At 49.7% G+C, this 25,315-nt stretch overlaps 3 protein-coding genes and 1 non-coding gene across 7 annotated transcripts; 2 read left to right on the forward strand and 2 right to left on the reverse strand.

Annotated features, from left to right (window-relative positions):
• Window positions 1–1,917: 1,917 nt before the first annotated feature.
• On the forward strand, window positions 1,918–11,645 carry NDUFA6 (NADH:ubiquinone oxidoreductase subunit A6). Its single transcript, XM_025398412.1, has 3 exons — window positions 1,918–2,883; window positions 9,991–10,106; window positions 10,849–11,645. The coding sequence occupies exons 1-3, from the start codon at window positions 2,547–2,549 to the stop codon at window positions 10,978–10,980; spliced, it is 585 nt and encodes a 194-aa protein (XP_025254197.1). The 5' UTR covers window positions 1,918–2,546; the 3' UTR covers window positions 10,981–11,645.
• Window positions 11,646–13,514: 1,869 nt separating this feature from the next.
• SMDT1 (single-pass membrane protein with aspartate rich tail 1) lies at window positions 13,515–17,198 on the reverse strand. 2 transcript variants are annotated; one of them, XM_025398413.1, is made up of 3 exons: window positions 16,924–17,197; window positions 14,826–14,966; window positions 13,515–13,764 (listed from the first exon to the last, which is right to left on the reverse strand). In XM_025398413.1, the coding sequence occupies exons 1-2, from the start codon at window positions 17,107–17,109 to the stop codon at window positions 14,829–14,831; spliced, it is 324 nt and encodes a 107-aa protein (XP_025254198.1). In that variant the 5' UTR covers window positions 17,110–17,197; the 3' UTR covers window positions 13,515–13,764; window positions 14,826–14,828. The 2 variants fall into 2 exon arrangements, with proteins under 2 accessions (XP_025254198.1, XP_025254200.1); XM_025398415.1 differs by having other exon boundaries at window positions 13,530–13,755; window positions 16,924–17,198.
• Window positions 17,199–17,448: 250 nt separating this feature from the next.
• Window positions 17,449–22,654, reverse strand: PHETA2 (PH domain containing endocytic trafficking adaptor 2). Of its 3 annotated transcripts, none has more exons than XM_025400761.1 (3): window positions 22,565–22,654; window positions 21,241–21,322; window positions 17,449–19,614 (listed from the first exon to the last, which is right to left on the reverse strand). In XM_025400761.1, the coding sequence occupies exon 3, from the start codon at window positions 19,598–19,600 to the stop codon at window positions 18,821–18,823; it is 780 nt and encodes a 259-aa protein (XP_025256546.1). In that variant the 5' UTR covers window positions 19,601–19,614; window positions 21,241–21,322; window positions 22,565–22,654; the 3' UTR covers window positions 17,449–18,820. The 3 variants fall into 3 exon arrangements, 2 of the variants coding, with proteins under 2 accessions (XP_025256546.1, XP_025256547.1); XM_025400762.1 differs by lacking the exon at window positions 22,565–22,654 and adding an exon at window positions 22,499–22,558; XR_003121590.1 differs by lacking the exon at window positions 17,449–19,614 and adding an exon at window positions 20,551–20,580.
• Window positions 20,737–20,840, forward strand: LOC112633907. Its single transcript, XR_003121666.1, has one exon. It is a non-coding gene; the product is annotated as a small nucleolar RNA U13 (small nucleolar RNA).
• Window positions 22,655–25,315: the final 2,661 nt, after the last annotated feature.

Raw genomic sequence — 25,315 nt, forward strand, 5'->3', positions numbered from 1 at the left:
TATAGTTGGAATCATACAGTATGTAGCTTTTTCAGATTGGCTTCTTTCACTTAGTAATATGCATTTAAGGTTTCTCCACGCCTTTTCACGGCTTAATAGCTCATTTCTTTCTAGTGCTCAATACAGTTCATTGTCTGGATATACCACAGTTTATTTATCCATTCACCTGCTAAAGGACATCTAGGTTGCTTTCAAGTTTTGGCAATTACAAATAAAGCTGCTCTAAACATCCATGTGCAGGTTTCTGTGTGGACATAAGTTTTCAGCTCATTTGGGTAAACACTAAGAAGTGCAATGGCTGGATCTTCTGATAGGAGTATGTTTAGTTTTGTAAGAAAGCCAAACTGTCTTCCAAAGTTGCTGTATCATTTTGCATTCCTACCAGTAAGGAGAGTTCCTGTTGCTTCACATCCCCACCAGCACTTGTGTTGCCACCCTTGCCCATTTCTAAATTTGGCTATTTGTCTTTTCATTATTGAGTTGTAAGAATTTTATGTATGCTAGATACAAGTCCCTTATGGAACATGTGATTTGCAAAATTTTTCTCCCGGTTTGTGAGTTGTTTAGAGGTTGTTTTTTTTTTTTTTTTTTTTTTTTTTTGAGAAAGGGTCTCACTGTGTCGCCCAGACTAGAGTCCAGTGGCGCAATCTTGGCTCACCGCAACCTCCGCCTCCCAGGCTCAAGCAATTCTGCCTCAGCCTCCTGACTAGCTGAGATTACAGGTGCCCACCACCACGCCAGCTAATTTTTGTATTTTTAGTAGCGACAGGGTTTCACCATGTTGGCCAGGGTGGTCTCGAACTCCTGACCTCAGGTGATACACCTGTCTTGGCCTCCCAAAGTGCTGGGATTACAGGTGTGAGCCACCACCCACCTCATCTATAAAATGATATACTCATTTTATAGATGAGAAAACTGAGGCACAAAGAGACTAAGTTACTTTACAGCATTGGGGTTGAAGCCCAGGCAGCTGGTGCCACAGTCGGTTTTCTGACTCTCACAGCACCTATACCATGATATCTACCTGTGTGATTCTAACTGCACCATTGCAGTCCAGCCTAGGTGAGTCTCACTCTGTCTCAAAAAAAAAAAAGGATATATCAACACTATCTCACTGGTGTGTTGTGGGGCCTAGTTAAGTTAATGTACCTAGAAAACTAGAGAACAGTGGCTACTAAGGACATCTAAGGACACTTCATATAAACCTTAAGTGTGTTACAACTTCTTAAGTCAGTACTGAGGTTCAAAAGCTTCCATTTTATTATTATGCTTTATAATTTATGTATGTTACGTGCTTCCTTTTTTTTTTTTTTTTTTTTTGAGACGGAGTCTGGCTCTGTTGCCCAGGCTGGAGTGCTGTGGCCGGATCTCAGCTCACTGCAAGCTCCGCCTCCCGGGTTCCCGCCATTCTCCTGTCTCAGCCTCCCGAGTAGCTGGGACTACAGGCGCCCGCCACCTCGCCCGGCTAGTTTTTTGTATTTTTTAGTAGAGACGGGGTTTCACCGTGTTAGCCAGGGTGGTCTCGATCTCCTGACCTCGTGATCCGCCCATCTCGGCCTCCCAAAGTGCTGGGATTACAGGCTTGAGCCACCGCGCCCGGCCTACGTGCTTCCTTTTTTATAGCTCACTTGAATATACATATACATTTTAGAAGATAATAAGGAAGAAAAAAGTATATCTGGTCTTTTAAACCTTCTAAATGGGAAAGTTTGGACTAGATGCAGGGGTAAGCTCAGTCCTGGCCCCTGGCCCTTCCCCAGTACTCACAGGCTCCTGTCAACTGCACCTTCAGAAAAAGACCGAGACTCTTAGGCAGGAGTCAGGCAGGTGGGGGGCGATCTGTCACGTGACCTAGACTCTGGCCCACCTGCGTTTCCTCATCTGTAAAATGGGGATGCCGACGGTACCTAACTGACCTGAGAGCGGAGAACACTGAGATATCTTGCCCGTGGCCTGCTCTGTGGTTAGCTGTCCTTTTTTCCTTGACACTTGTAGGTTCCTCTCGTGGGAAAACGCCAGCGAAGAGAGACACCCAGAATGGACGATCTAAGGTTCCTTCCAGCTTCCAAATTCTGGTCTGCTTTTCAGAGATCCAGGGCTCGGGATGCGAATGTCCCTGTCTACGATGGGGCTGCCGTTGCAGCCTTCCTCCCGGGGCTCTGGAGACGCGCCGGCGCTTTGACACCTCTCCTGCGCTAAGGAAGAGTTGGTTTACAGAAAAAAAAGTATACCCTGGCCCTGCAGAAAGCCGCCAGGCGGCAGGGCAAGCGCCACCGCAGTCCAGGCGCCATTATCTGCCTCAGCAGTTACCTCGGGGGCCCGCCGCGAGGAGGTTTTTCAAGGCCTGCGCATCCACGGACACTACCAGGGAGCGCGGCGGGCAGCCGGATAGCAGGACGCTGACGGAAGCCCAGCAGTCGCTCGGCGTCCTCGGCGCCAGCTCACGACCCAGCGACCACCCTGCTGCCCGAGCGTCCCCTAGCGGCGACGCCGGCCCGTTAGCGCGACAGATAGGTTAGTCCAAAGGCCAAGCGGCGCTTCTGTAGATGAGCATGCGCAGCCCCCACCGTTCGCTCAGCCGGAGAGAGGCTTCCCAGCCAATCGGAGAGCCTTACAGTCATCCTCCCGCCCACCCAGCCTACAGGCGGGGCATTCCCCCTCAGCCAATGAGAAAAGACATTCGCCCGCGGGTCGCACGCGCGGCTTGCAAAGAGGTGGGGTTGTGGAGTGGATACTTTGGCAAGATGGCGGCGAGCGGCGTCCGCCAAGCTGCCTCTACTGCCAGCACCTTTGTGAAGCCCATTTTCAGTCGGGACATGAACGAGGCCAAGCGGAGGGTGCGCGAGCTCTACCGCGCCTGGTATCGGGAGGTGCCGAACACTGGTGAGAGGTAGCGGCTTACGTGGGGACCCGGAGGCCGCCGCTCAAGGTCGTAGCCGGCCCAGCCGGGGTTTCTCTTGGGCCGAGCTGAGGTCACCAATTTGGGCAGAGGCGATTGCGGGTGCTTCAGGGGAAGAGCGTCACCGGAGCCTACCATGAGCCGGATCCGGCGGCGGCGCCGTGGTCAGACCGGCCGTCCCCAGCATTCGTACGGTGCCCTCGGAGCTTTGGTCTGTTTTGTCCCCCGCAATTGGCAGGAGGACGAGAACTGTCTGTGACACACTCACTTTGTGGGTGAGGCAGCGGAGGCACCGAGAGGCGAAGTGATGTGCCCAGGGCCCAGGCCGAGCCACTGGTGTACCTGGAACCCAAAGTCTAGAGTTGCAGAGTGTAATTTAGATGCCCGTTGGATTTTTTGTTTTGTTTGTGACAGAGTCTCGCTGTGTAGCCCAGCCTGGAGTGGAGTGGCACGATCTCGGCTCACTGCAACCTCTGCCTCCTGCGTTCAAGCGATTCTCCTACCTCAGCCTCCCGAGTAGCTGGGACTACAGGGGTTCGCTAGCACGCCTGGCTAATTTTTGTATCTTTAGTAGAGACGGGATTTCACCATGTTGGCCAGGCTGGTCTCCAACTCCTGACCTCAAGTGATCCGCTGGCCTTGGCCTCCCAAAGTACTGGGATTACAGGCGTGAGCCACTGCGCCCGACCTGACTCGGTGTTTTCACATGGCGTGTAATGCTAGTCGGAGAAAGAGGTGTTTTTTTTTTTGTTTTTGTTTTGAGACGAAGTCTCGCTCTGTTGCTCAGGCTGGAGCGCAGTGGTGCCATCTCGGCTCACTGCAAGCCCCGCCTCCTGGGTTCTCGCCATTCTCCTGCCTCAGTCTCCCGAGTAGCTGGGATTACAGGCACCCGCCACCACGCCCGGCATATGTTTTTGTATTTTTAGTAGAGACGGGGTTTCACCGTGTTAGCCAGGATGGTCTCGATGTCCTGACCTCGTGATCCGCCCGTCTTGGCCTCCCGAAGTGTGAGAAAGAGGTGTTTTTGAGTGAGCTGGAGCATGGTGCCACTCCTCAGGGCTGTCGAGTCCCTGCTTGTGTGTGTGTGAAGAGGCGGTAGAATGTGGTGGTTAGGAGCATGGACTTTTATCCAGGCGCTGCCCTCAACTAGCTATGTGACTTTGGGCCAGGTATTTCATCTGTTCCTGTTTCTTCATCTTTAAAATGGGAATGATAATTCCTTCTTCAGAAAGTTACTGTATTAAGTTAAAATATCTAGAGTGCTTAGAACAGGGCTTGGTGCATATTTAACTCATTAAATATTAGCTGCTGCCATTGTTTTTGTTGTTATTTTTGTTATTTATAGGGCTTACCTTAGCAGCACCTTCCAAGCAGAACCCGGTTCTTTGACATATGAGAACCGTCTCTGCTCCACAGAGTCCCTGTCCTCAAGCTGACTTTTGGAAAAATTGCTACTGACCAGAACTTAAACCCACGCCTTACTAGAGAAGGAGAAACTTGAGTGATCTGCTGGTTCAGGGACTGCAAATTCAGATGCCTTCAGGGGCAGGCAGATAAAAGATGTGTGTGGGGAGTGACAGTAGCAGTGTGTATGTGTATGTGTGTGTGTTTTGGGGTGGTGCATTCAAATTCAGAAGTTTGAAAACATAATGTTTACCTGGCAGAATACTTCTAGGAGTACCCAGAACCCTCTCTGGTTGCAGGAGGAAGGTGCTGGGGGAAGGAGGACCACATTGAAAAAGGGTGGCTTGTGAAGGGTAAATCAGTGGCCAAGTAGAAGACAGAACCCAGGTATCCTGACTCTGAGAATCCAGCTCTTTCTAAACCATCCCCTCCCAAGACCTTCCCTCAAATTCTGTTTTGGGAAGAAAGTCCTAAAGTCAGAAGGGTCTTGAGAGGAGGAAAAGAAGGCAGAGGGTTACAGGAGCCTAAAGATCAAGGGAAGAGGAGAGAAAAGAAGGGGTCAAGGAGTGTGCATCCCTATGGGGAAGATCAGTGATCTACAGCTGGCCAGTTACTCAGACCTGTGCCACACGGGTTTTATGGTATCCATCATCAGGACTCCAGCTGAAGAATCAAATCAAGGAAGGGGAAAATAGTGTCAATAACTTAGAACCGCCTGAGCATTAATAAACAAAAGTAAAATTTTAAGTATTTAATGAAAAAAATAGTATTGATAACTCACCTTTTTTTTTTTTTTTTTTTTTTTTGAGACAGTCTCGCTCTGTCTCCCAGGCTGGAGTGCAATGACGCGATCTCGGCTCACTGCAACCTCCGCCTCCCGGGTTCAAGTGATTCCCCATGCCTCGGCCTCCCAAATAGCTGGGATTATAGGTGCGCGCCACCACACCTGGCTAACTTTTGTATTTTCAGTAGAGATGAGGTTTCACCATGTTGGCCAGGCTGTCTCGAACTTCTGACCTCAGGTGATCCGCTGGCCTCAGCCTGCCAAAGTGCTGGGATTACAGGCATGAGCCACTGTGACTGGCTGATAACTAACGTTTATTGAAATGCTTACATATGACTCAGCACTATGCCTTATTTTAGGGTGGGCTCTAATAGTTTCCCTGCCTTGTAGATGAGAAAACTGAGGCACATAAATTTGTCTCAGATGACATCGTTAGGAAGTAGAAGAGCCTACCTGTAAACCCCTAATACCCGGCTCTTAGCTTCTACTGCAGTTTTCCCTGAATCTCCCAGGGCCCAGTTTTGCATGGGAGCACAGGGATAGAACTGCCTTTGAATCCTTCCTTGGAAAAAATATGACATGCTGTTTGCTGGCCGTAAGATAACAGGAGACTTTCTATAAAAACAGTTCATTCATTTAATTTCCATTTCATTAAGTATCTGTTGTACTTCAGAGTCAGTATTAGATGCCTAGAGAGATACAAAAATGAATAAAACACAACCCTGCCTTCAAGGGTCTGATGGTCTAGTCTTATGGTCTAGTCTATTATAGGCATTTAACCAGATAATTAAACCCAAGGTATTATAGAGGTATGGGGGAAAAAGTGTGACAGTTTTAACAGCCAGCATTTGGATCATGCTTTACAAGGTGTCACTTGATTTTTCACTATAATCCTGTAAAAGAATTAGGTTAGAGTTTATTTTCTTTCCTATTTTTTTTTTAGATGAGATGACAGGCTAAGGAGGCTGTACCCCAGGCAAGATCATAATTTATAATGATCTGGAGACCTTACCCAGCTTATTTGACCCCTAATCCCACATTATTTTCCATTATACTATGCTGCCTTCCCATCTAAGAATACAGGCCTTGTGCCTTGTATGAATGCAACCAAAATGAATTGGAGCAAATAACTGAGAGCAGTATCGGATTGTCCTTCCGAATCTGTCAGAGCCTTCTGGACTCAAGAAAGCCTTAACAATAACTTCAGAAAAGCACACAGACTGTGGAAAAGTCACCTTCACCCAAAAGGGGTACTTCCTTTTGAGCCTCTCAGATTTTTTCAAATTGAAATAGAAGTATTCAGGATTCAAAGAATAAGCCAGGAATTTGTGAGTTGAGAAAGAACAATTGGAACTGATTTACATCAGGGTTTCTCAACAGTGGCATGTGGGCTGGACGATTGCTGTGCAGGGCTGTCCCCTGCATCATAGGATGTTTAGCAGCATCCCTGGCCTCTACCCACAAGATGCCAGTAGCACCCACCCCATGGGTGTGACAACCAAAAATGCTTCCAGACACTACCAAATGTTCTGGGGGGCAAAATCATTGCTGGTTTGCCACAGATTTAGACCAAGGAACGATTCAGTCTACGGCTAGGCTATTTCCATTTGCTTTTCTGCAGCCTTTCTCGCTGGTTGGGGGGTGCATTCAGAGTGTTGGGATGGGAGGAGGGAGCCTGGGACAGACCTATATGGAATTTGTCTTTCTAGAGACAAGGGTTCTTAATCTGAGGATGGGCACTCAAGGATCTGTAACCTCCTGAAACTGTAAGTAAAATGTTGCATTTATGCATGTGAACATTTTGCTGATGAGAAGATTCATCACCCAGTGCCCTGCTGTGTAGTAGTTCAGGAGATCATGAGGAATGGGAGCTGATGGGCACAAGCTCCCCTAAGTATGCCCAGAGAAATCTTGTTTTTTTGTTCCCAAAGTTGGTCAGGAATCTAAAATAAAAAATGCAGGAAAGATAAGCACTGATAGTAGGGGAAGATTCCTCATAGTCTCTTCCTTAAAAGAGCACTGGATTGTAAAAAAAAAAAAACAAACCCTGGATTCTAGGCACACGTGTACCAAGGACAGGTTTGGTCAGGTGTGGTAGCTTACACTTGTAATCCCAGCACTTTGGGAGGCAGAGGCAGAAGGATCGCTTAAGCCCAGGAGTTCAAGACTAGCTTAGGCAATGTAGTGAGACCCCCGTCTCCACAAAAAACTAAAAAAGTATGGGCGTGATGGTGCGTGCGTGTAGTCTCAGCTACTTGGGAGGCTGAGGTGGGAGAATTGCTTGAGCCAGGAGGTCACGGCTGCAGTGAGCCATGATCATGCCATTGCACTCCAGCCTGGGTGACAGAGCAAGACCCTGTCTTAAAAAAATAATAATAAAATTCCAGGTTCCATATTAGTTTGCATTTATTTTTGCATCTGTCTTCTTATTGTCCCTTTGTCTGCTCTTTACTGGAATTCCTAATATACCTTGGTGAACAGCTCTGTGGGAGGTAGAACTCAAATTTATAGTGTTTGCCATTTTCCATGGTATAAATACTCCCACTATGATTGATTTTTAAGTGAAGTCAGTGTGGACGGATTTGGGAAGAGATATGTAAAGCTGGCTCTCCATGAGAGCCTGCTCCAGCACACCCTGGACACTTACTTCTAGTGAATGATCCTCTGTCCTCTGTGGTGTTAACATTGACCTATCAAGCTGGGATGCCAGTTCTCCTAGTAGATTTCTGCTGTTGCTTTTTCCTTGGTTGGATCAGAAACTTTGTTTGCTTTGCAGCATGGCCTGATATGTCCCTCAGCAGAGGCTTTATTTTTCTGTCACTGTCACTAAGTTAGGAGTAAAAAGATTCAGGTGAGGTGCAGTGGCTCATGCCCATAATCCCAACACCTTTTGGGAGGTCAAGGATTGCTGGAAGCCAGGAGTTCCAGACCAGCCTGGGAAACATAGTGAGACCCTGTTTCTACAAAAAATAAATAAATAAATAAATAAGGTTCAAACTTTATTGCTAATTCAATTAGAAAATGGCCTTCATCGTTTTCAGAGCTGGTTATGATAGTTCTGTAGGCCAGGGTGAACATGTCACAGGAATGGCCACAAGACAACGTATTCCTAAGGAATACACTGGTTTCCTTCACTACAGTGCTCATTCTAGCCTGGGAGCCTTGATTTTGCTGTTCCCACAGCCTAGTGTGCCTCTGTCACCCTATGTGTATCCCACCTACCACGCAAGACCCTGTTCATGACCTTGTCATCAACAAATCCGCCGGGCGCGGTGGCTCAAGCCTGTAATCCCAGCACTTTGGGAGGCCGAGACGGGCGGATCACGAGGTCAGGAGATCGAGACCTTCCTGGCGAACACGGTGAAACCTCGTCTCTACTAAAAAATACAAAAAACTAGCCGGGCGAGGTGGCGGGCGCCTGTAGTCCCAACTACGCGGGAGGCTGAGGCAGGAGAATGGCGTGAACCCGAGAGGCGGAGCTTGCAGTGAGCTGAGATCCGGCCACTGCACTCCAGCCTGGGCGGCAGAGCGAGACTCCGTCTCAAAAAAAAAAAAAAAAAAAAACAAATCCACTGATGGCTGAGCGTCCCAGGGGGTGGTAATGCATGTAACTAAAACCTAATTTTCAAAGGATATCCGTATGTCTCATCTGAAGTTCCAGGTTACTGAATCTTTGTCACTATTTTAGGAGCTTAATCAGAGATTGTTGAATATTATGATTTTATGTTTATATTCATAGCTGGCTGTCCCTCCAGTCAGAATTTAACACCTAGACAAGTGGAGCTACATCTTAAACTTTGCTTCCTCTAAGTAACCTAAGATGGTATTAATTGCTTGTTGGATTGAAGCCTCCCTAACCTGCATAAACCCCTAGCAGTCTCCCTCAACTCAAAGTTTGTGTAGTACTTAACAGCCTAGGCCACATCCTTTTACATTAATTTCAATCCTGTTTTCTTTTGCCGATTGTTCCATATAAAAATAATGCTAATGTCTATTGAGAGCTTATTCCATGTGAGGCACTATTGTGAGCATTTTGCATTGTCTCATGAAATCTCCACAAGAGCCCTGGAGTTATTTGTGCTGTTATTGTCTTCATTTTATTGATAAATAAATACACTCAGCCAGGACAATGGCTCACGCATGTAATCCCAGCAACTTGCCGGGCTGAGAGGCAGGAGGATCACGGGGGCCCAGGAGTTCAAGGGTGCAAGTAGCTATGATCACACAGAGCAAGACCCTGTCTCCAAAAAAATAATTTTTTTTTTTTTTGAGACACAGTCTCACTTTTTCACCCAGGCTGGAGTGCAGTGGCACCATCTCAGCTCACTGCAACCTCCACCTCCTGGGTTGAAGTGATTCTCCTGCCTCAGCCTCCCGAGTAGCTGGGATTACAGGCGCCCACCACCATGCCCGGCTAATGTTTGTAATTTTAGTAGAGATGGGGTTTCGCCATGTTGGCCAGGCTGGTCTTAAACTCCTGACCTCAGGTGATCCACCCTCCTCAGCCTCCCAAAGTGCTGGGGATTACACGCGTGAGCCACCGCACCCGGCTAAAAAGATAATTTTTAAAAAAATACACTCAGGCACAAGAAAGTTAACTTACACAGGATCATATACCTAACAAAAGTTGGGATTTGAACCCAGGTTGTCCAAACTCTTGAACAATGCTTTACTGCCTCTTCAAATTCAGTGGTCTTTTTCCCCAAAGAAAATAAGTTCCTTGAGAGCAAATGCCATGAATCACACGTCTCATCCTCAGGCACCTAGCCTAGGGTCAGGCTAATTTTTGGTGAAGGAATGAATGGGCGACCTGTATGTGTTCAATGAGTATCCTTTGACTCTAGGTTTTAAAAACATGTTTTAACCATACAATTTCTACCCTGAGTCATATTTTTCTCTCTAGTACACCAATTCCAGCTGGACATCACTGTGAAAATGGGACGGGATAAAGTCCGAGAAATGTTTATGAAGAATGCCCACGTCACAGACCCCAGGGTGGTTGATCTTCTGGTCATTAAGGTAACTGACCCTCCCTGACCAATTTAAAAGATCACCAACTTGTTCACTACTTCTCAGTCTTTCCAAATGAACATTTTGTCTCCAAGTTTAGAAAGCAGCTACTGGTTCAGCAGTGATTATTGCTGTATTTCAGAGAAATACTTGAACTTGGAGGTTATCATCTGGATAAATAGATAAGATTCATCAAGGCAACATCCACTGGGACTAGCATTTTATAACCAAAAAAAAAAAAAGATATAGGGAAGAAAGTTTGAATTCTTCTTAAACCTCATCCCTAGAAGTTACCACTTCATCTGAATGCCAGTTTACAGCTGGAAGAGGCAGTTAGGCTGGTTATGAGTCCTGTATAAATGGGGTCAAATCCTGGGGCTGATTCTGTCCCCCTGGCCAGTCACATCAGCATCAATGGGAGCTTCAGCATAGACCAGTCAGTAACAGGAGAAATGATAAGCAGAAACATAAGCCAGTCAGGTTAGGTGGTCATGGGATAAGAGCCTGTTAACCTATGTTTCTCCTCTTGGTACCAGTTAACCACAGAGTTAAAGAATCTCTAAAGGTCTCAGAAATCATTTACCCCAACCATCTCATTGTCCAGACATAGAAACTTTGCCCAGACAGAGTAGTTACTTGCCCAAGGTCATTCAACAAGTCCATGCTGAGCAGAGAATAGAATCCTGGCCTTCAGTGTCACATGCCTTCAACTTGACCACTGTGACTGACGACCTCTCTCCTCGCTGTTCAGGGAAAGATGGAACTGGAAGAAACAATTAAAGTATGGAAGCAGCAGACACATGTTATGCGGTTCTTCCATGAAACAGAAGCGCCAAGGCCAAAGGATTTCCTATCCAAGTTCTATGTTGGCCATGACCCATGAAGTCACTCAGTGGAAAGGTGCATGTTGATATTATTTTAGAGCACAAATAAACTCGCTATACGATGGTCACTTTGTGATAGAATTCCATTGATGAACCAATTTTCTGAAGCCTGTTTTTGCCTGAGCAAGTGGGGCTTTGGTATACACACCACCTGTTCTTTCCCTTTTCTTGAAATGTGGTGTTTGCTGTAAATTGGATTGAATTATTTTTCTCAGAGCCTTGCATGTCAGTAAACAGGAAGGAAGGAGGCCATCTGTTCAAAAACTGTGACACTGGGCATGAGGCTGGATAACTTGTTAATGTAGTAGTTTCTACAGTCCCCATGATTAGACACCTTTGTGTCAGGGCACAGATTATCCAAAATTAGCCAGCTCTTGCTGTCAGAGAGGGATCAGAGCAGCACTAACAGGCGCAAAAGTAGAGCTGTCAAAATGGGCTAGTTTTCCTTGGGTTCTGAAGAAAATGGATGTGCAAAGGCTTGGCTCCACTACTTGTAACAAGCTCTAGCCCTTAAAATGAAATTAACTTCCTACTCAGGCACCCTGCTAGGTGCACAGCTATTCAATATACACACAGAGAACAGAAATATTCCTACTGTCTTTGCAAACTCTAGTGTACCTCTCAGTGGCAGGAAAATAAACATCAACCCCGGTTCAAGAACTGATCTCTGTTTGGATGGTGGTCTTCTCTCGTCCTTCCCAGGGCAATCCAAATGATAGAGAAGGGGGTTTGGAATCTATAGGTATCATCACTGAGGAGTCCCATACTTTTTTTTTTTTTTTTTTTTTGTAGGGATGGGGTCTCTCCATTGCCCAGGCTGGTCTTTTTTTCTTTTTCTTTCTTTCTTTTTTTTTTTGAGATGGAGTCTCGCTGTTGTTGCCCAGGCTGGAGTGCAGTGGCGTGATCTTGGCTCACTGCACCCTCCGCTTCCCGGTTCAAGTGATTCTCCCTGCCTCAGCCCCCAAGTAGCTGGGATTACAGGCGTGGACCACCACATCCAGCTAGTTTTATATTTTTAGAAGAGACGGAGTTTCACCATGTTGGCCAGGCTGCTCTCAAACTCTTGACCTCAAGCAATCCACCCGCCTTGGCCTCCCAAAGTGCTGGCGTGAGCCACTGCGCCCAGGCTGGTCTTGAACTTTGGGCTCAAGTGATCCTCCTGCCTCAGCCTCCCAAAGTGTTGGGACTACAGGCCTCAGCCATTGTGCATGGCCCCAAAACTTACGGCACCAAGGATCCCTTTATATTTTCACCTTAGGAACCTGAGGAAAAAACTCAAAAATGTTTTTGTGTTCTCTCACTCAGTAACAATAAACACATAAGACTTCTGTGATCAAACGTATGAGGGTTTCTCCCCACACTAAGCAAGCAGTCAGTTCTGCAGCAGACACCAGCTGGCTGTCCTCCAATTCTCTTCCAACACTATCTACCTGGAGATAGCATCAGATTCCACAGGTTTGGGGCTCAGTCCCACAAGACTGCTCCCACCCCCATTAGACAACATTCACAAGTCCAAGCCTCCAGCACTTCTGAGCTTCAAGTTGGAGTTCCCATGACCCCTTCTTTTTAATTTGCTGGAGCAGCTTGCAGAACTCGGGAACACTTAGGTCCATTTACTGGTTTATTGTAAAGGATATCACAAAAGACACAGATGAAGAGATGCATAGGGTGAGGTATAGAAGAAGGGGCATGGAGCTTCCAAGTTCTCTCCGGGCATGCCACTTTCCAAAGCCAAGTGTTCTATTCTCCGAAAGCTCTCTGAACGTGTCTTCTTGGGCCTTTTATGGAGACCTCATTGGATAGGGATGATTGAAGCATGGACAACGGTGCAAAAATGGGAGTAGACAAAAGAGGCATAATCTAATACAGATGGAGTGGGGAAGTCCAACAAGGCCTGTCCACATTTCTTCCTCCCAGGTAAGGGAAAGAATCCCTTCTGAAACGGGGGTCTCATGACCTAAAATCAGACAAGGTAGGTCAGAGAATTCTTTTTATGGCCAACTGGAAGACAGGCAAAGGAAGATTATACTTTTAGTTTCTATGGCCTGCCTTGGGGAGAAAAAGCAGCAGGTGAAAGGAGGTCAGGAGAAGGTCTGAGAAAGAGACTGTTGTTTTCTGAGGCCCGAAGTGCCCAACATTGTAACAAAAGCCTGAAACAAGGGCTTTGGGAGTTATAAGCCAGGAAATAGATGAAAACCTATATATATCCTCATATCACAGAACCCAAGTTTTGAATCATTCTAGTTATATTTAAGTAGTATGCTAACAAGCAGAGCGTACTACTAAAATGACTGGCACTGAACACAGAATGGCGTGAGGCTTTAGTTAGGCCGTGTAGCTTTCTTAAGGGAAAATGCGCAGTTTCTGTTGGGCTTCTGTAAACAATGAAAATCGTTCCCAGGCCCCCAGAATAGTTCACCGGGCTCCACTGCAGCCTGGATAGCCTGGGCCTATGTTTCTCTCATGAATAAAGGACAGCAGAGACAACCGCACCAACTAGAGCCTAGGCATACTGAGAAACTGCAGCAATCACTCAGTCACACACAGCTGATATTTATTATGTTTATTCATAATTTGATTGCTTGTTTGTGCAGTGCTTAGTGGACAGCACATCTCAGGGAGCCTGCCAGAGCCTGGGGTAGGATATGGTCATGGACCATACAGGAAGCTTCACCAGACTGGGAGGCTGAGGGCCTTCCCTGAGCCCTTCTGCTGATAGGGAAGGCAGAGAAGCTGAGAGCATCACCATTTCTTCAGTTACTGCTTCCTCCTTTCTGTAATGCCTGGAAGAAAGGAAAGCAGCAGTGAACTGGGCAACAGAGTAGCCTTCCATCCGCAGACTGAAAGAATTCCACAAAGTGCTTCTATCAAACATGGCAGGAGAAAGGCAGCTTTGAGCACGTTTGATTGTTTATGCATATGTTAACTGGGCATTCACCACGGGCCAGGCACTCGGGGCCCAAATGTATAAAAAATGTCCCCTGCCAGCAAGAAGCTCAGAGTCTAGTAAAATTTTGGTTTGAGGGTGTTTAGACACATAATACCGAGTATTTGAAGAGAGGTACTGGAGGTACTGGTTGCTCAGAGGAAAGAGTAGTCAACTTTCAAATGAAGGGAGGAAGGAAGACTTCAAAGACACTGTAGAATGGGGTGGAATTAAGACCCAGAGCTCTCAGAAACAGCCTTCCATGTGGGAGGAACAATGAGCCAATGTTTGGGGGTGGGTATGAGTGTGAAAACTCAAGAAATGGTGAATACTGGGAATCGGTGTGTGACTGGAAATATGGAAGATGAGACTGGAATAAGAGGTGTGACCAGATTATGGCAAGCCTTGAATGCCAGGCTAAGGAGTCAGGAGTGTCCTCATCTCTGACAGTAATGCCATGAAGCACATATTAGAGCACATGAAGTCAGCTGGGCACAGTGACTCACGCCTGTAATCGCAGCACTCTGGGAGGCCAAGGTGGGTGGATCACCTGAGGTCGGGAGTTTGAGACCAACCTGACTAACATGGAGAAATCCTGTCTCTACTAAAAATACAAAATTAGCCAGGCATGGTGGCACATGCCTGTAATCCAAGCTACTCAGTAGGCTGAGGCAGGAGAATCGCTTGAACCTGGAAGGCAGAGGTTGCAGTGAGTTGAGATCATGCCATTGCACTCCAGCCTGTGTAACAAGAGCGAAACTCCGTCTCAAAAAACAAACAAAAAACATTAGCCACCAAGTGGGTCAATTCATTAAAGCTTCTGCCCTCATTGTCCAAATGCTGCTACCAGGCCAGACTGCATCACAGACAGATGCTCCACCCTGCTTCCTCGTCCATCTAGGGTAAAGCAAGTCTTACCTGTTAGTCATCATCATCGTCATCCTCTGGAACAAAAATGTCATGTTCCTCAAGTAGAGCAGCAAAGTTCTTGCTAATGAGTGTCCCGACATAGAGAAAGGGGATCACAATGGAGAACACACGGAGAAGGCCAAAGGACATCTGCAGAGGGTCAGAGTGGCAGCTGTGAGCTCCAGAGCCCACTCTGGCAGGACCAAAGAAGACCTGGCCCTCTCACGGACATACCCTCCTGTGGACCTCAGACCCATCATAAGCAACCTGATTTTTAAATCCTTGGAAAAATTCAGGGCAAGAAAAGTAATTAGAAAAGGAGAGGGCCAGGTGGGGTGGCTCACACCTGTAATCCCAGCACTTTGGGAAGCCAAGGTGGGTGGACCACCTGAGGTCAGGAGCTTGAGACCAGCCTAGCCAACATGGTGAAACCCCGTCTCTACAAAAAATACAAAAAATTGGCCCAGCATGGTGGCGCATGCCTGTAATCCCAGCTACTTGGGAGGCTGAGGCAGGAGAATTGCTTGAACCCAGGAGACAGGGGTTGCAGTGAGCCAAGATTGCACCATTGCACTCCAGCCTCGGCAACAGAGTGAGGCTGTCTTAAAAAAAGAAAAAAGGCCAGGCGCAGTGGCTCATATCTGTAATCCCATACTTTGGGAGGCCAAGGCAAGCAGATCACGAGGTCAGGAGTTCGAAACCAGCCTGGCCAACATGGTGAAACCCCATCTCTACTAAAAATACAAAAAATTAGCCGGGTGTGGTGGTACATGCCTGTAGTCCCAGCTACTCAGAAGACTGAGGCAGAAGAATCACTTGAACCTGGGAGGCGGAGGTTGCAGTGAGCCGAGACTGTGCCACTGTACTCCAGCCTGGGTGACAGAGTGAGACTCCATCTCAAAACAAAAAAGAAAAAGGGATAAGGTGACTGTTATGGCCATCAAAGTGGATGAAAAGTCCACTGGAAAGAAAAGTCTAAGGCACCCTAGACATCTAAAGTTAGGACACAGCCTGCTAATTACTTTAAATCCCTACAGGCAGACAGGTGCACCAGTACTAGGAGGGCCAGACTACGGTGAGCTCTACCTGAACACGAAATACACGAAAACCGATGACAGAAAGATGTACACTGAAGGGATATTCTATACAGTTCATTAAGTAACACGTTCCCTGATGCCTCAAACAGATGTATTTGAAAGTAGGCATGTATTTACACTCAAAGACTATTTAGATGGATTGGGAGAATGTCAGTAAAATCTCAGCAACGTTTCTCTCGTATTCCTAGAATTTAAAAAAAAGTTTTTTGCAACTGTTTTGATAAGGCAGGTCTTTCCCAACATGGACCTGCAGTCAACTGTGTGAGTTAGCATAGGCCAGACTAGCTTTAAGAGAATGTTTTTTTTAACTCCCACACCACACAGCCCTGCAGTGCTAAAGCAAACTTTTGTTGGATATAAGGGACTGTTTCCGTTTTCCCTAGAAAAACTCAAGCATGTGACAGCGTTCAGTGTTGGAAAAAGATAGAACCTGATGGGGACGGTACCAGGAAGAAACTCGGATGCTGCGGCCTCAGCGATGGCCTTGGATACTAACTTCACCGCTCTAGCCCGATTGTTCATTTGAAAAACCGTGATTTTAATAATTCCCTGCACATCTATCAGGACTGTAAATCACATGAATACTAGGTGACAACTCATAAAAAGATGAGGCCCGTCCCACGTACCCTTTATTTACGGAATCCTTTCACAATTCATATTTCATCCCATAAACTAGGAGACAGGCAAGGCAGAGATTACAGGACTAGTCTAAGCTAGAAGCACACGGCCTAGTCTTCTGACTCCAGAGGTGCAGAGCACCCCACCTCTCAGGACAAGCTAATGTGAAAGGCCATCTTCCTCAGCGTTTTCCCCCCATCTTCTGTCTACCTACCATTTTCTACACACCTGTCAAAATTAGCAACTCATTAGCGTATTTATTCTTGGTCCGCCTTCCAGTCTAAGGTAGTCGTTATGATTGGCCTTGGCTCCCGTCAATCAGCGCCGCCCTCACGCACTCCCCACAACGATTGGCCTCAGCCCCTTCACCCCGTCTCCAGGCAGACACTCACTTTCACCGGTTTGGGCAAAATGGCGCCGCTGCGGGTAACGATGACTGACCTCGACGGTACCAGGCTCTGGCCTAAGCCACTCCGTGCGGCGGCGACATCGCCATCTTTCCTCAAGCTAGGCCCGCTTCGGAGAGCCCCGGACCTGACTGGTGCCAGTGCTAGCCAGCGAGCCGCTCCGGACGCCATGCCCCCAACTCCGCCCCTCACCAGGGCACCCGGACCCTACCGCCCGGCCCCGGTGCCGCCCTCGGGAAGAACGCCGCCCGAAGCCTCGCGAGACTTTGAGGAGCACACGAGAAGCCCAGCCCTCGCATTCCCGCAGTGCTGGCGGCTCCTGGGGTGGTGGGAGGCGTTTGTCACTGGCCGGCGTGGTGACGTCACGAGAGCAGCGGCGCCGCCCCGGCTCCCTACGTCCGCGTCCTCCGGGGCGGGGCCGCGGACCTGGGTGCCGCACCTAGGACTGCAGGGTGGCCGCAGCAGGACTTAGCGGCCGGCTGTGGAAATAAACCCAGGGAGACGAATGAGTAATAATGAAAAAGCTTTACTAGTGTTTTAACCGCGTACAAAACACTGTAGCAATAAGAGAAGGGCCCGTCAACAAAATGCAGTGGCTGCGGAGCTTCCAGGCAGGGCTGGGGAACAGGCCGGGCGCCCGCCCTGGGCGCATCTCCGCCTCCTGGGGGTAAGAGGCTCCGAGCGTCCCCCTTAGGCCTAGTTGGGTGCGGGTCAGCCCTGCCCAAGGCCCCAGTGAGGGGAGCCGAGGCCAGGAAGGGGCAAGTTTTGTGTGTTTGGGAGGGGGTGTCTCCTCCCGGCCTCTGCGTCTTCCCCCTGGGGCGTCAGTCTGGTTAGGCTCTGGTGACACAGCCGCTTTGCTTCCCAGAACAATAGAAAAATCACGCTCGATGTTGGGAAGAGTAGCAAGGAAAGGTCCTGGCAAATACATCCTGGGTGACAAACAGGGCTATGAGAGTTTCCAGGTGGTTTCTCGAGTAGCTTCAGTTTACCGGAGCCCAGCCAGGAGGGAGAATTTTAGCACAGGAAACGGAATCCCGTGTCCAAACTTCTAGAATACCCAGGACTGAGAACCAAAGCAACAAACTTTACCCAGGGAGCCACGCTGCCTACCCACCTCTTCTTTAACCCCTCACTTGGCAGCTCCAGGAGTTGGCTGCTGAAGACAGAGTACAGGAGGGCATTTCGTTGACATAAAAAAGCTACAAGCCCCTTCTGGGGCAAGGTCCAGCACCATCTGTTAACAGGGGAGCCGGGGAGAAAGGATGGGACCCCAACACTCTGAGCAGAGTACATCTCTCTTCACTGGCCGAAGACCCTCTGCCTCAAAGGGCCCTACCCAAACTGCTGAGTGAGGATCCCCAATCTTCCCACCCCTCTCAGGAAGAGCTGGGTCCCAGAAACTCCTGTGACACAATAAATCCACTTTCTCTGACAGTGTCAGAGCCTCAAGCCAATACTGCAGCCTACCTCGGATTTAAATGCACATGAGACTCCCCAGGTTGGAAATTATGGCTCCAGAGCCTGGTGTATAGGTCAAAGGTAGGGCAAGCCTGTGACACTCTCAGGTGACATTTCCCACTTCCTTCATTTCATTAACATCGCCTGGGAGGGGCCAGTCAGGCCAGTGCAGTCAGGAGATTGGGGTCTTGCTCTGTGGTGTCTAAGTCTCCTTTCCTCTCTGGACCTCAGGAAATAAAGAGGATGGAAGGAATAGTCCCTCAGTCCCTTTCAGACACACGGGTGGATCTGGAATCTGGAGAATGCCTAAATAGCAGGAAGGAGAGAACCCATGTCCCCTCCCAAAACACAACGTTGGAAATGGGTAAACATTTAACTCCTGAAAAAGAACTGGCCCTGGTTTCCTGACTCAAAGGGTCCAGACTTAGGGCTTATCCTGTTCCTCACATTTTGGCTGGTTCCTCTGGGCCCTCTGCTGCCAACACTGCCGCAGCTCCATGATCTCCTGGCCATACCAGTCATGCAGGGTAGAGAAGCAGGAGGTCTCAGGGGACACAGGGCTCTGCCCCCTGCCTAGGAGGAGGCTGGCAGGGCCCTGCAGCTCCCACTCAGCCAACCCCCGCCCTGAAGACCTGCTGCCCCCTTCTTCAACCAAGCCCACGGGGCTGCTGTCCTTGGAGAGGGAGTGGCCATTCTCCAGGCCCACAGATCGGTGGTTAGGAGCCTGGGGCTTACAGCGGCCGGCAACAGACTTCCAGGATGAGCGGCATTGCAAAGCCAGGCTCTGGCGTGCGTCCTGCAACTGGCTCTCCAACTCACGTACCACCAGGCGCATGTAGCCAAAGCTTGCCCGAGACAGCGCCTTCACCCAGGCCTCCTGGGCCGCCGGCCCTTCTGCGGCCAGCAGGTGTGGGCGCACTCCAGGAGCATCAAAGCAGATGGCAAAGGCAAACTCCTCAGGCACGGGAGCCTCAGCCAGCTCCACTGTGCAGCCTTCCAGCACCACCAGGCTCAGCGGGGCCCGGCCCTCGCGACTCTCAAAGGAGAACAGCAGGTTGCCCTTGAGGACAAACCAGCATCTTCGGCCAGTGCCACTAGGGGTTGATGGGGTCCCTGGGCCCCCCCAGGTGCGCAGGAAGCCCGTGTGGTCTGCTGGGGAGTCGCTGAGTGCATAGTGGGCTACACTCCTCTCGTTCAGCTTCATGGCTCCCACAGGAACTGTGAGGCAAGAGAGATGGCAGCGGATCAGAGAGGGAGGTGGTTCTGTGCCCCACTGGGGAAGAGCACTGGCTCCGGAGGCGACCTGGACCCCAGCCCTGGGGCTCCTACTTGCTTGCTGTGTCTGTAAGGCCCCTAAAGTCTCCTGAGAAGTGGGCTCGTCTTTCCTTCCTTTTCTCTCAAAGGGATGTTGTGAGGATCATGCAAAAAAAAAAAAACTGGACATTGGCTGACTTGGAGAAAAGAATAACAAGATTGCATCAGACAGGAGGCATGGCAGGACCTGGGCAGGGCTTTCTAAAATCCAAACAAACAGGCGTCAGCTGAGCTGAAATGGACCCCAGACCCATCGAAACCACTGTGCTTAAACTATTCCCTGATCTGGGGTCCTCTCAACTCCAACTCTGAGGCCAAGCTTCCAGGGTTTCCATGACCCTCCTGGGCCTCTACTGGCCTCTATTTGCATATAGCAGTTGAATCTTAGTGACCTAAAGGCAGAAGCTGAGGCACAAAATAAAACTTTAAAGAGTTTACTTGAGTGAGAGTAAGGACAGAACAAACTTCTAAGTTGTCGTGGGGTGTGATGCATTGGGCCTTTCCTACAAGCAGGTTTTTATAGGCAGAAGGGGGCAAGGATGACAAAGTTGTTTGGCATGAATTCTCCTTGGTTTATAGAAATAACATTGATTGGCGGGGTGCGGTGGCTCACATCTGTAATCCCAGCACTTTGGGAGGCCAAGGTGGGGGTGGATCACCTGAGCTCAGGAGTTCAAGACCAGCCTGCCCAACATGGTGAAACCCCATCTCTAAATACAAAAATTAGCCGGGCACGGTGGCGGGTGCCTGTAATCCCACCTGCTCGGGAGGCTGAGGCAGGAGAATTGCTTGATCACAGGAGGCAGAGGTTGCAGTGAGCTGAGATTGTGCCATTGCATTCCAGCCTGGGTGACAAGAGAGAAACTCCATCTCAAAAAAAAAAAAAGAAATAATATTGATTAGTGATTGGCTATACATTGTTGAACTATAGGGTAAGAACTGGAGGGTGTCCAGTGTACAACATTTTATGGCTACTTGGTGTCGCTCTAGAGCCACATAGCAAGTGGCTTCAAGAGGTAATTCTTGATCCTTTTGTAGTTCATGAGTGTGATGATTGGGTGTTCACGTGCATGTGTGAGCCATGCCACCCTCGAACCTTGTTACCATGTGGGCACATTACTGACCTGACATGAAGAAAAGAAAATAAAAAAGAAAAAGAGATAATTCTTCAGCTCAAGGGAGGAGTAAGACTTGACAGCTGTTGCATTTCAATATGTCTGGGCCTGATTATTTAAAGGGGCTCCAGTTCCTCAGATAAAACATTATTTTTCTCTCTCAATCTGCAGCCTTCAGGGCCAGATGGGGACCTGCTCTGTAAACAAGAGTGTAGCATAAACCCAGGTACAGCTGAGAAGATCTAACCGCAACCATTGAATGTGGGTGCCCCCAGGATCATGAACGACACTTAGTCCAACTGTCCTTACTCATGGAAAACCAAGGCCCGGCGCAGGGAGGGGAACTTGCCCAAGGTTACATGACCGATGAGACGCAGAGCTTCGTCTCCCAAATCCCTCACACTGTACCACTTACCGGCAGGGCTCACTGGGGGAGGGCAGGGACCTCTTGTCTGGCCACACAGCTCAGCCCTTGGACCACCTGGTTCCCAGGGAGCCTGCAAAACAATTCGCAAGCCCAGTCAGCTTATCCCAAAGAATGAGAACTCCTACTCCACCTTCGAGGCCTAATGAAACCACAGCCTCCACCAGGAAGCCTTCCGTGACCCCTGAGAATCCCCCCACCCACCTACCCAGCCAGGAACCCCTGAGCAGCTTAAGGGGCTGGGTCCCCTTTTCTTGACCTTTACTCTTCCGACCCCAGCTGCCTGCCTGAGTCCAGGTCAGAGCTACACGTGCCCTCATGGTTCCTAGCTTTTCCCTTCTAGCACCTGCCACTCAGTTTCTTTGTGGCTTTAACTGAAGTCACCTAATCTGGGAGGCCCTGCATGATCACCATATCATCTAAGGTGGCCCTGACCACCAAGGTGGCCTGACCTAAGGTCATCTGACCAGTAGACCCCCCATTTCTGGTTTCCTTCATCTCACGACGATGTCATTTGTGTTTACAGCACTGTTCCCAGCCCCAGAATGTCTAGGGTGGGGCTCGGCTAAGTTCCCAGGAGAACCCCAATATCCAGCACTGTGCAGGGCTCAGAGAGGCCCTCAGGAGGGATCTGTTGAATTAATGGGAATACATCAGTGGACAAATCAAAGTCTCCCGCCCTCCTGGAGCCTACAGTCCCACAGGGAGAAACACACTGTAGGCAAACAAAATAAATGCTAATAAATTAATGAAAGAATAATTAGTGAAATAAGAGATACCAAAAGGACCGGTAATGCTAAGGGTTATGGAGAAAAACAAGTCAGGCCCCTGGATGGGGAGAGAGGCCATTCCAGTAGGGGTGGCCCAGGAAGCGGGAGGAGGAGATCACAGATATTTGCCAGAGGAGTGGACTCACTGGGGGTCCTGGGCCCAGCACTGGGGCACACGGAGGGGGTGGGCAGCCCGTGAGGCCATGCCCCCTCCCCTCTCCCGCGTCCGGGGAAGGGCGCTTCCTCCTCTCCACCAGCAGGGGGGCCAGGCCGCCCGCACACCCGGCCTCCCGCCTGCCCCGTCGTCTTCCTGGATTCTTTTGTTGGAGGAGAGGCGAGCTGGGGTGCCGGACCGCAGTGCCAGTGGCCACTGCGGGGAGCACCAACCCGGCTGTCGCCCTAAACAGGGGTCATCTCGGTCAGGGTCTCCCTGGCTACCGCCTCGGTTTCCCCGTCCTCGTGTCGGGGCTGTTACCCACCACGTCCCCGCGGCCACGCCTTCCCTGGGGCCACTTCCTCCCGGAGCCCGCCAGGTCCACTCTCACCTCCCGCCGCCGATCGCACCGATGCCCAAGAGGGCGATCTTGGCTCGAGACCCCTCGCCTCCGCCTGGGCTGCAACGTGGCCGCGGGAGCTGGGAGACCCCGCCCGGGAGGCTGGAGTTACCGCCCCTCCCCGCCCAGTATTCAACCGGCCCGGGATCTCCGAGGCGGCCTCGGGATCTGCGAGGGCGGGAAACTGAGGCCTGAGAGGGCGTTGAACTGCCCGAGCCACAGAACTGGTCGGTGCGGGCGGCCTCGAACCCAGAGGTCCCCCTCAGATGGTCCGCGGGCCTCGGTCCCGGCCCACCGTCCGGAAAACTCAGTCCATCTCTTCCTCTCTGGTCCCCCTCTCCCTGCTAGGCCTACTTCCCCGGCAGAGCCAAACCAGGGACGTCTCGCTCTGGGCACCTCCTAAGGGCGGGCTCCTACACAGCCCGCGAGGGCCGGTCAAGCTTTTTGGGCCGGTCAAGCTTTTTTGGTTACCCACCGGCCCACCGGGGTCGGCTGATTTCTGCCTCTGGAAATTACCCATTTCTGCTTCCCTGGCCTGAAGCCCACCGGCAGCCCCCAGGCTCTGCCCTAGTGGGTCCATGAGGCGGCCTGCGGTGAAGGTCTCGGGAATGCACAACCAAACTCAAGAGACTAGAGCTTCTGGAAGGCCCTGGAAGCCGGAGGTGTCCTCAAACATCTGCCCATGAACTTGGCTCCCACCTCAGAGCCTTTGCCCTTACAGTTCCTGCAGCCTAGAATGGCCTTCCTTCCCACCCCCAGCCGCAGCTCCACTCCTCAGGACCCCTCTGGACGCAGATTTGAGTCTCTGCTCAGAGGTCCCCTCTGGGACCATTGTAAAGCAACCTGCCCTGCAGTCTGTGTCCCATCCCTGGGGTGTTATTTCCATCAGAGCACTCACTGCTAGAGTAAACTCTCCTATGCTCATGCTTTTATTTTCTTGTTTATTGCCTGTCTCCCCTACTAAATTTTGTTCAGTTAATACTATATAATAATAATAAATGTGTTAGAAGGTAATAAGTGGCACGGAAAAAACAGAGGAGGATAAGGGAGACAGGAAATTGTGGGAGTAGGGAGGTTGCAATTGCAAATAGAGTGGTCAGGGTAGGCCTCACTAAGAAAGTAACATTGGACAAATACTTGAAGGAAATGAGGGAGCCAGTCATGCCAATTCCAGGCAGAGAAAACAGTCAGCGCAGTGGCCCTCAGGCCTGTTGTGTAAGAAGGCCAGTGAGGCTGGGAGGCCTGGGGAGGGGGTGGCAAACAGTAGGAGGTGGGGGTGGAAGGGGTGGGATGGGGCTCTGTAAATCTGGGAGGGCTGTTAGTCTAGACAGGGCTGTGAGGAGGGACCTGAGAGATTTCAAGGCGTACTCTCGCTGCTGTGGCGAGAATCAATGTCAGTGGAAGCTGGAGACCAGTGAGGAGCCTGCTGCCACTATCCAGGCAAGATGTCACAAGGGCGGTGAGAGCAGGGAGGGAGAGACAGCCAGATTTAGAATGGCTTTTGAAGGTAGAGAACACAGGATTTGCTGAGGAGTTGGATGTAGGGAGTGAGGGAAAGAGCAGGAAGGACTGCACAGTTTTGGCTTGAGCACCTAGGAGAGTTGTCATTATCTGAGATGTGGAAAGTGGCCGGTGCTTGGTCTGGGTTATGTTTGAGATGCCCAGTGGTCATCTGAGTGAAGGTGCTGTTAGAGGTCAGAAAGCGATGCCTAAAAATATGACACTTGGGCGTGCTGAGTACTTTGAACCAAAGGACACTGGAAGAGCCTCAGAAGCCAAGTCTCTCTCTGACCTTCTCCTGCCCCCCTTCTTTCTCTCATCTTTCTCCTGCAAGGCAGGCCATAGAAACTGAAATTCCTCCTCCTTAAGGTGAGTTACAGAAACTACAAATATTGGCCTGACGCAGTGGCTCATGCCTGTCATCCTAGCACTTTGGGAGGCCGAGGCGGGCAGATCACAAGGTCAAGAGATCGAGACCATCCTGGCCAACAGATCACAAGGTCAAGAGATCGAGACCATCCTGGCCAACATGGTGAAACCCCGTCACTACTAAAAATAGAAAAATTACCTGGGCATGGGGGCGTGCGCCTGTAGTCCCAACTACTCGGGAGGCTGAGGCAGGAGAATCACTTGAGCCTGGGAGGTGGAGGTTGCAGTGAGCAGAGATCACGCCACTGCCCTCCAGCCTGGTGACAGAGGGAGACTCTGTCTCAAAAAAAAAAAAGAAAAAGAAAAAGAAAAAAAAGAAACTACGAATATTACTGGAAACATCCCCCACCTTTCTGTGTCAGGCCTGGCCATAAAGGAATTCTCTGACCTACCTTGTCTGATACTAGGCCATAAGACTCTCATTCCAGAAGGGGTCCTGCCCTCTTCCCAGCAGGAGGGAATGCCACACAGAGAGAACAAGAAGAATCTGAACAGACAGACATTACTGGGTTTCCACACTCAGCTATTAACATCAAATCATTCCCTTTTGTCTAATTGCGTTTATACAATTGTCCATTCCTTATTCCTTTTTTCTGTTGCCCAGGTTGGAGTACAGTGACATAATCACAGCTCACTACAACCTCAACCTCCTGGACTCAAGCAATCCTCCTACCTCAGCCTCTCAAGTAGCTGGAACCACAGGCACCTGCCCGGTTTTTAAATTTTTTTGTAGAGACGGGGTCTCACTATGTTGGACACAGGCTGTCCTTAAATGTCTGGCCTCAAGCGATCCTCCTGCCTCAGCCTTCCAAA

The sequence above is a fragment of the Theropithecus gelada genome, chromosome 10 (assembly GCF_003255815.1).
Source record: "Theropithecus gelada isolate Dixy chromosome 10, Tgel_1.0, whole genome shotgun sequence".
Classification (NCBI taxonomy): domain Eukaryota; kingdom Metazoa; phylum Chordata; class Mammalia; order Primates; family Cercopithecidae; genus Theropithecus; species Theropithecus gelada.

Bases quoted from the DNA above. Each gene is read 5' to 3' on its own strand.
- PHETA2 (XM_025400761.1), bottom strand. From the start codon at position 19,600: ATGAAGCTGAACGAGAGGAGTGTAGCCCACTATGCACTCAGCGACTCC.
- SMDT1 (XM_025398413.1), bottom strand. From the start codon at position 17,109: ATGGCGTCCGGAGCGGCTCGCTGGCTAGCACTGGCACCAGTCAGGTCC. The intron at 14,967-16,923 runs GTGAGTGTCTGC...GACCCTCTGCAG, and splicing joins TTTTGCCCAAACCGGTGAAA to ATGTCCTTTGGCCTTCTCCG.
- NDUFA6 (XM_025398412.1), top strand. From the start codon at position 2,547: ATGAGCATGCGCAGCCCCCACCGTTCGCTCAGCCGGAGAGAGGCTTCC. The intron at 2,884-9,990 runs GTGAGAGGTAGC...TTTTCTCTCTAG, and splicing joins TCGGGAGGTGCCGAACACTG to TACACCAATTCCAGCTGGAC. The intron at 10,107-10,848 runs GTAACTGACCCT...CTCGCTGTTCAG, and splicing joins TTGATCTTCTGGTCATTAAG to GGAAAGATGGAACTGGAAGA.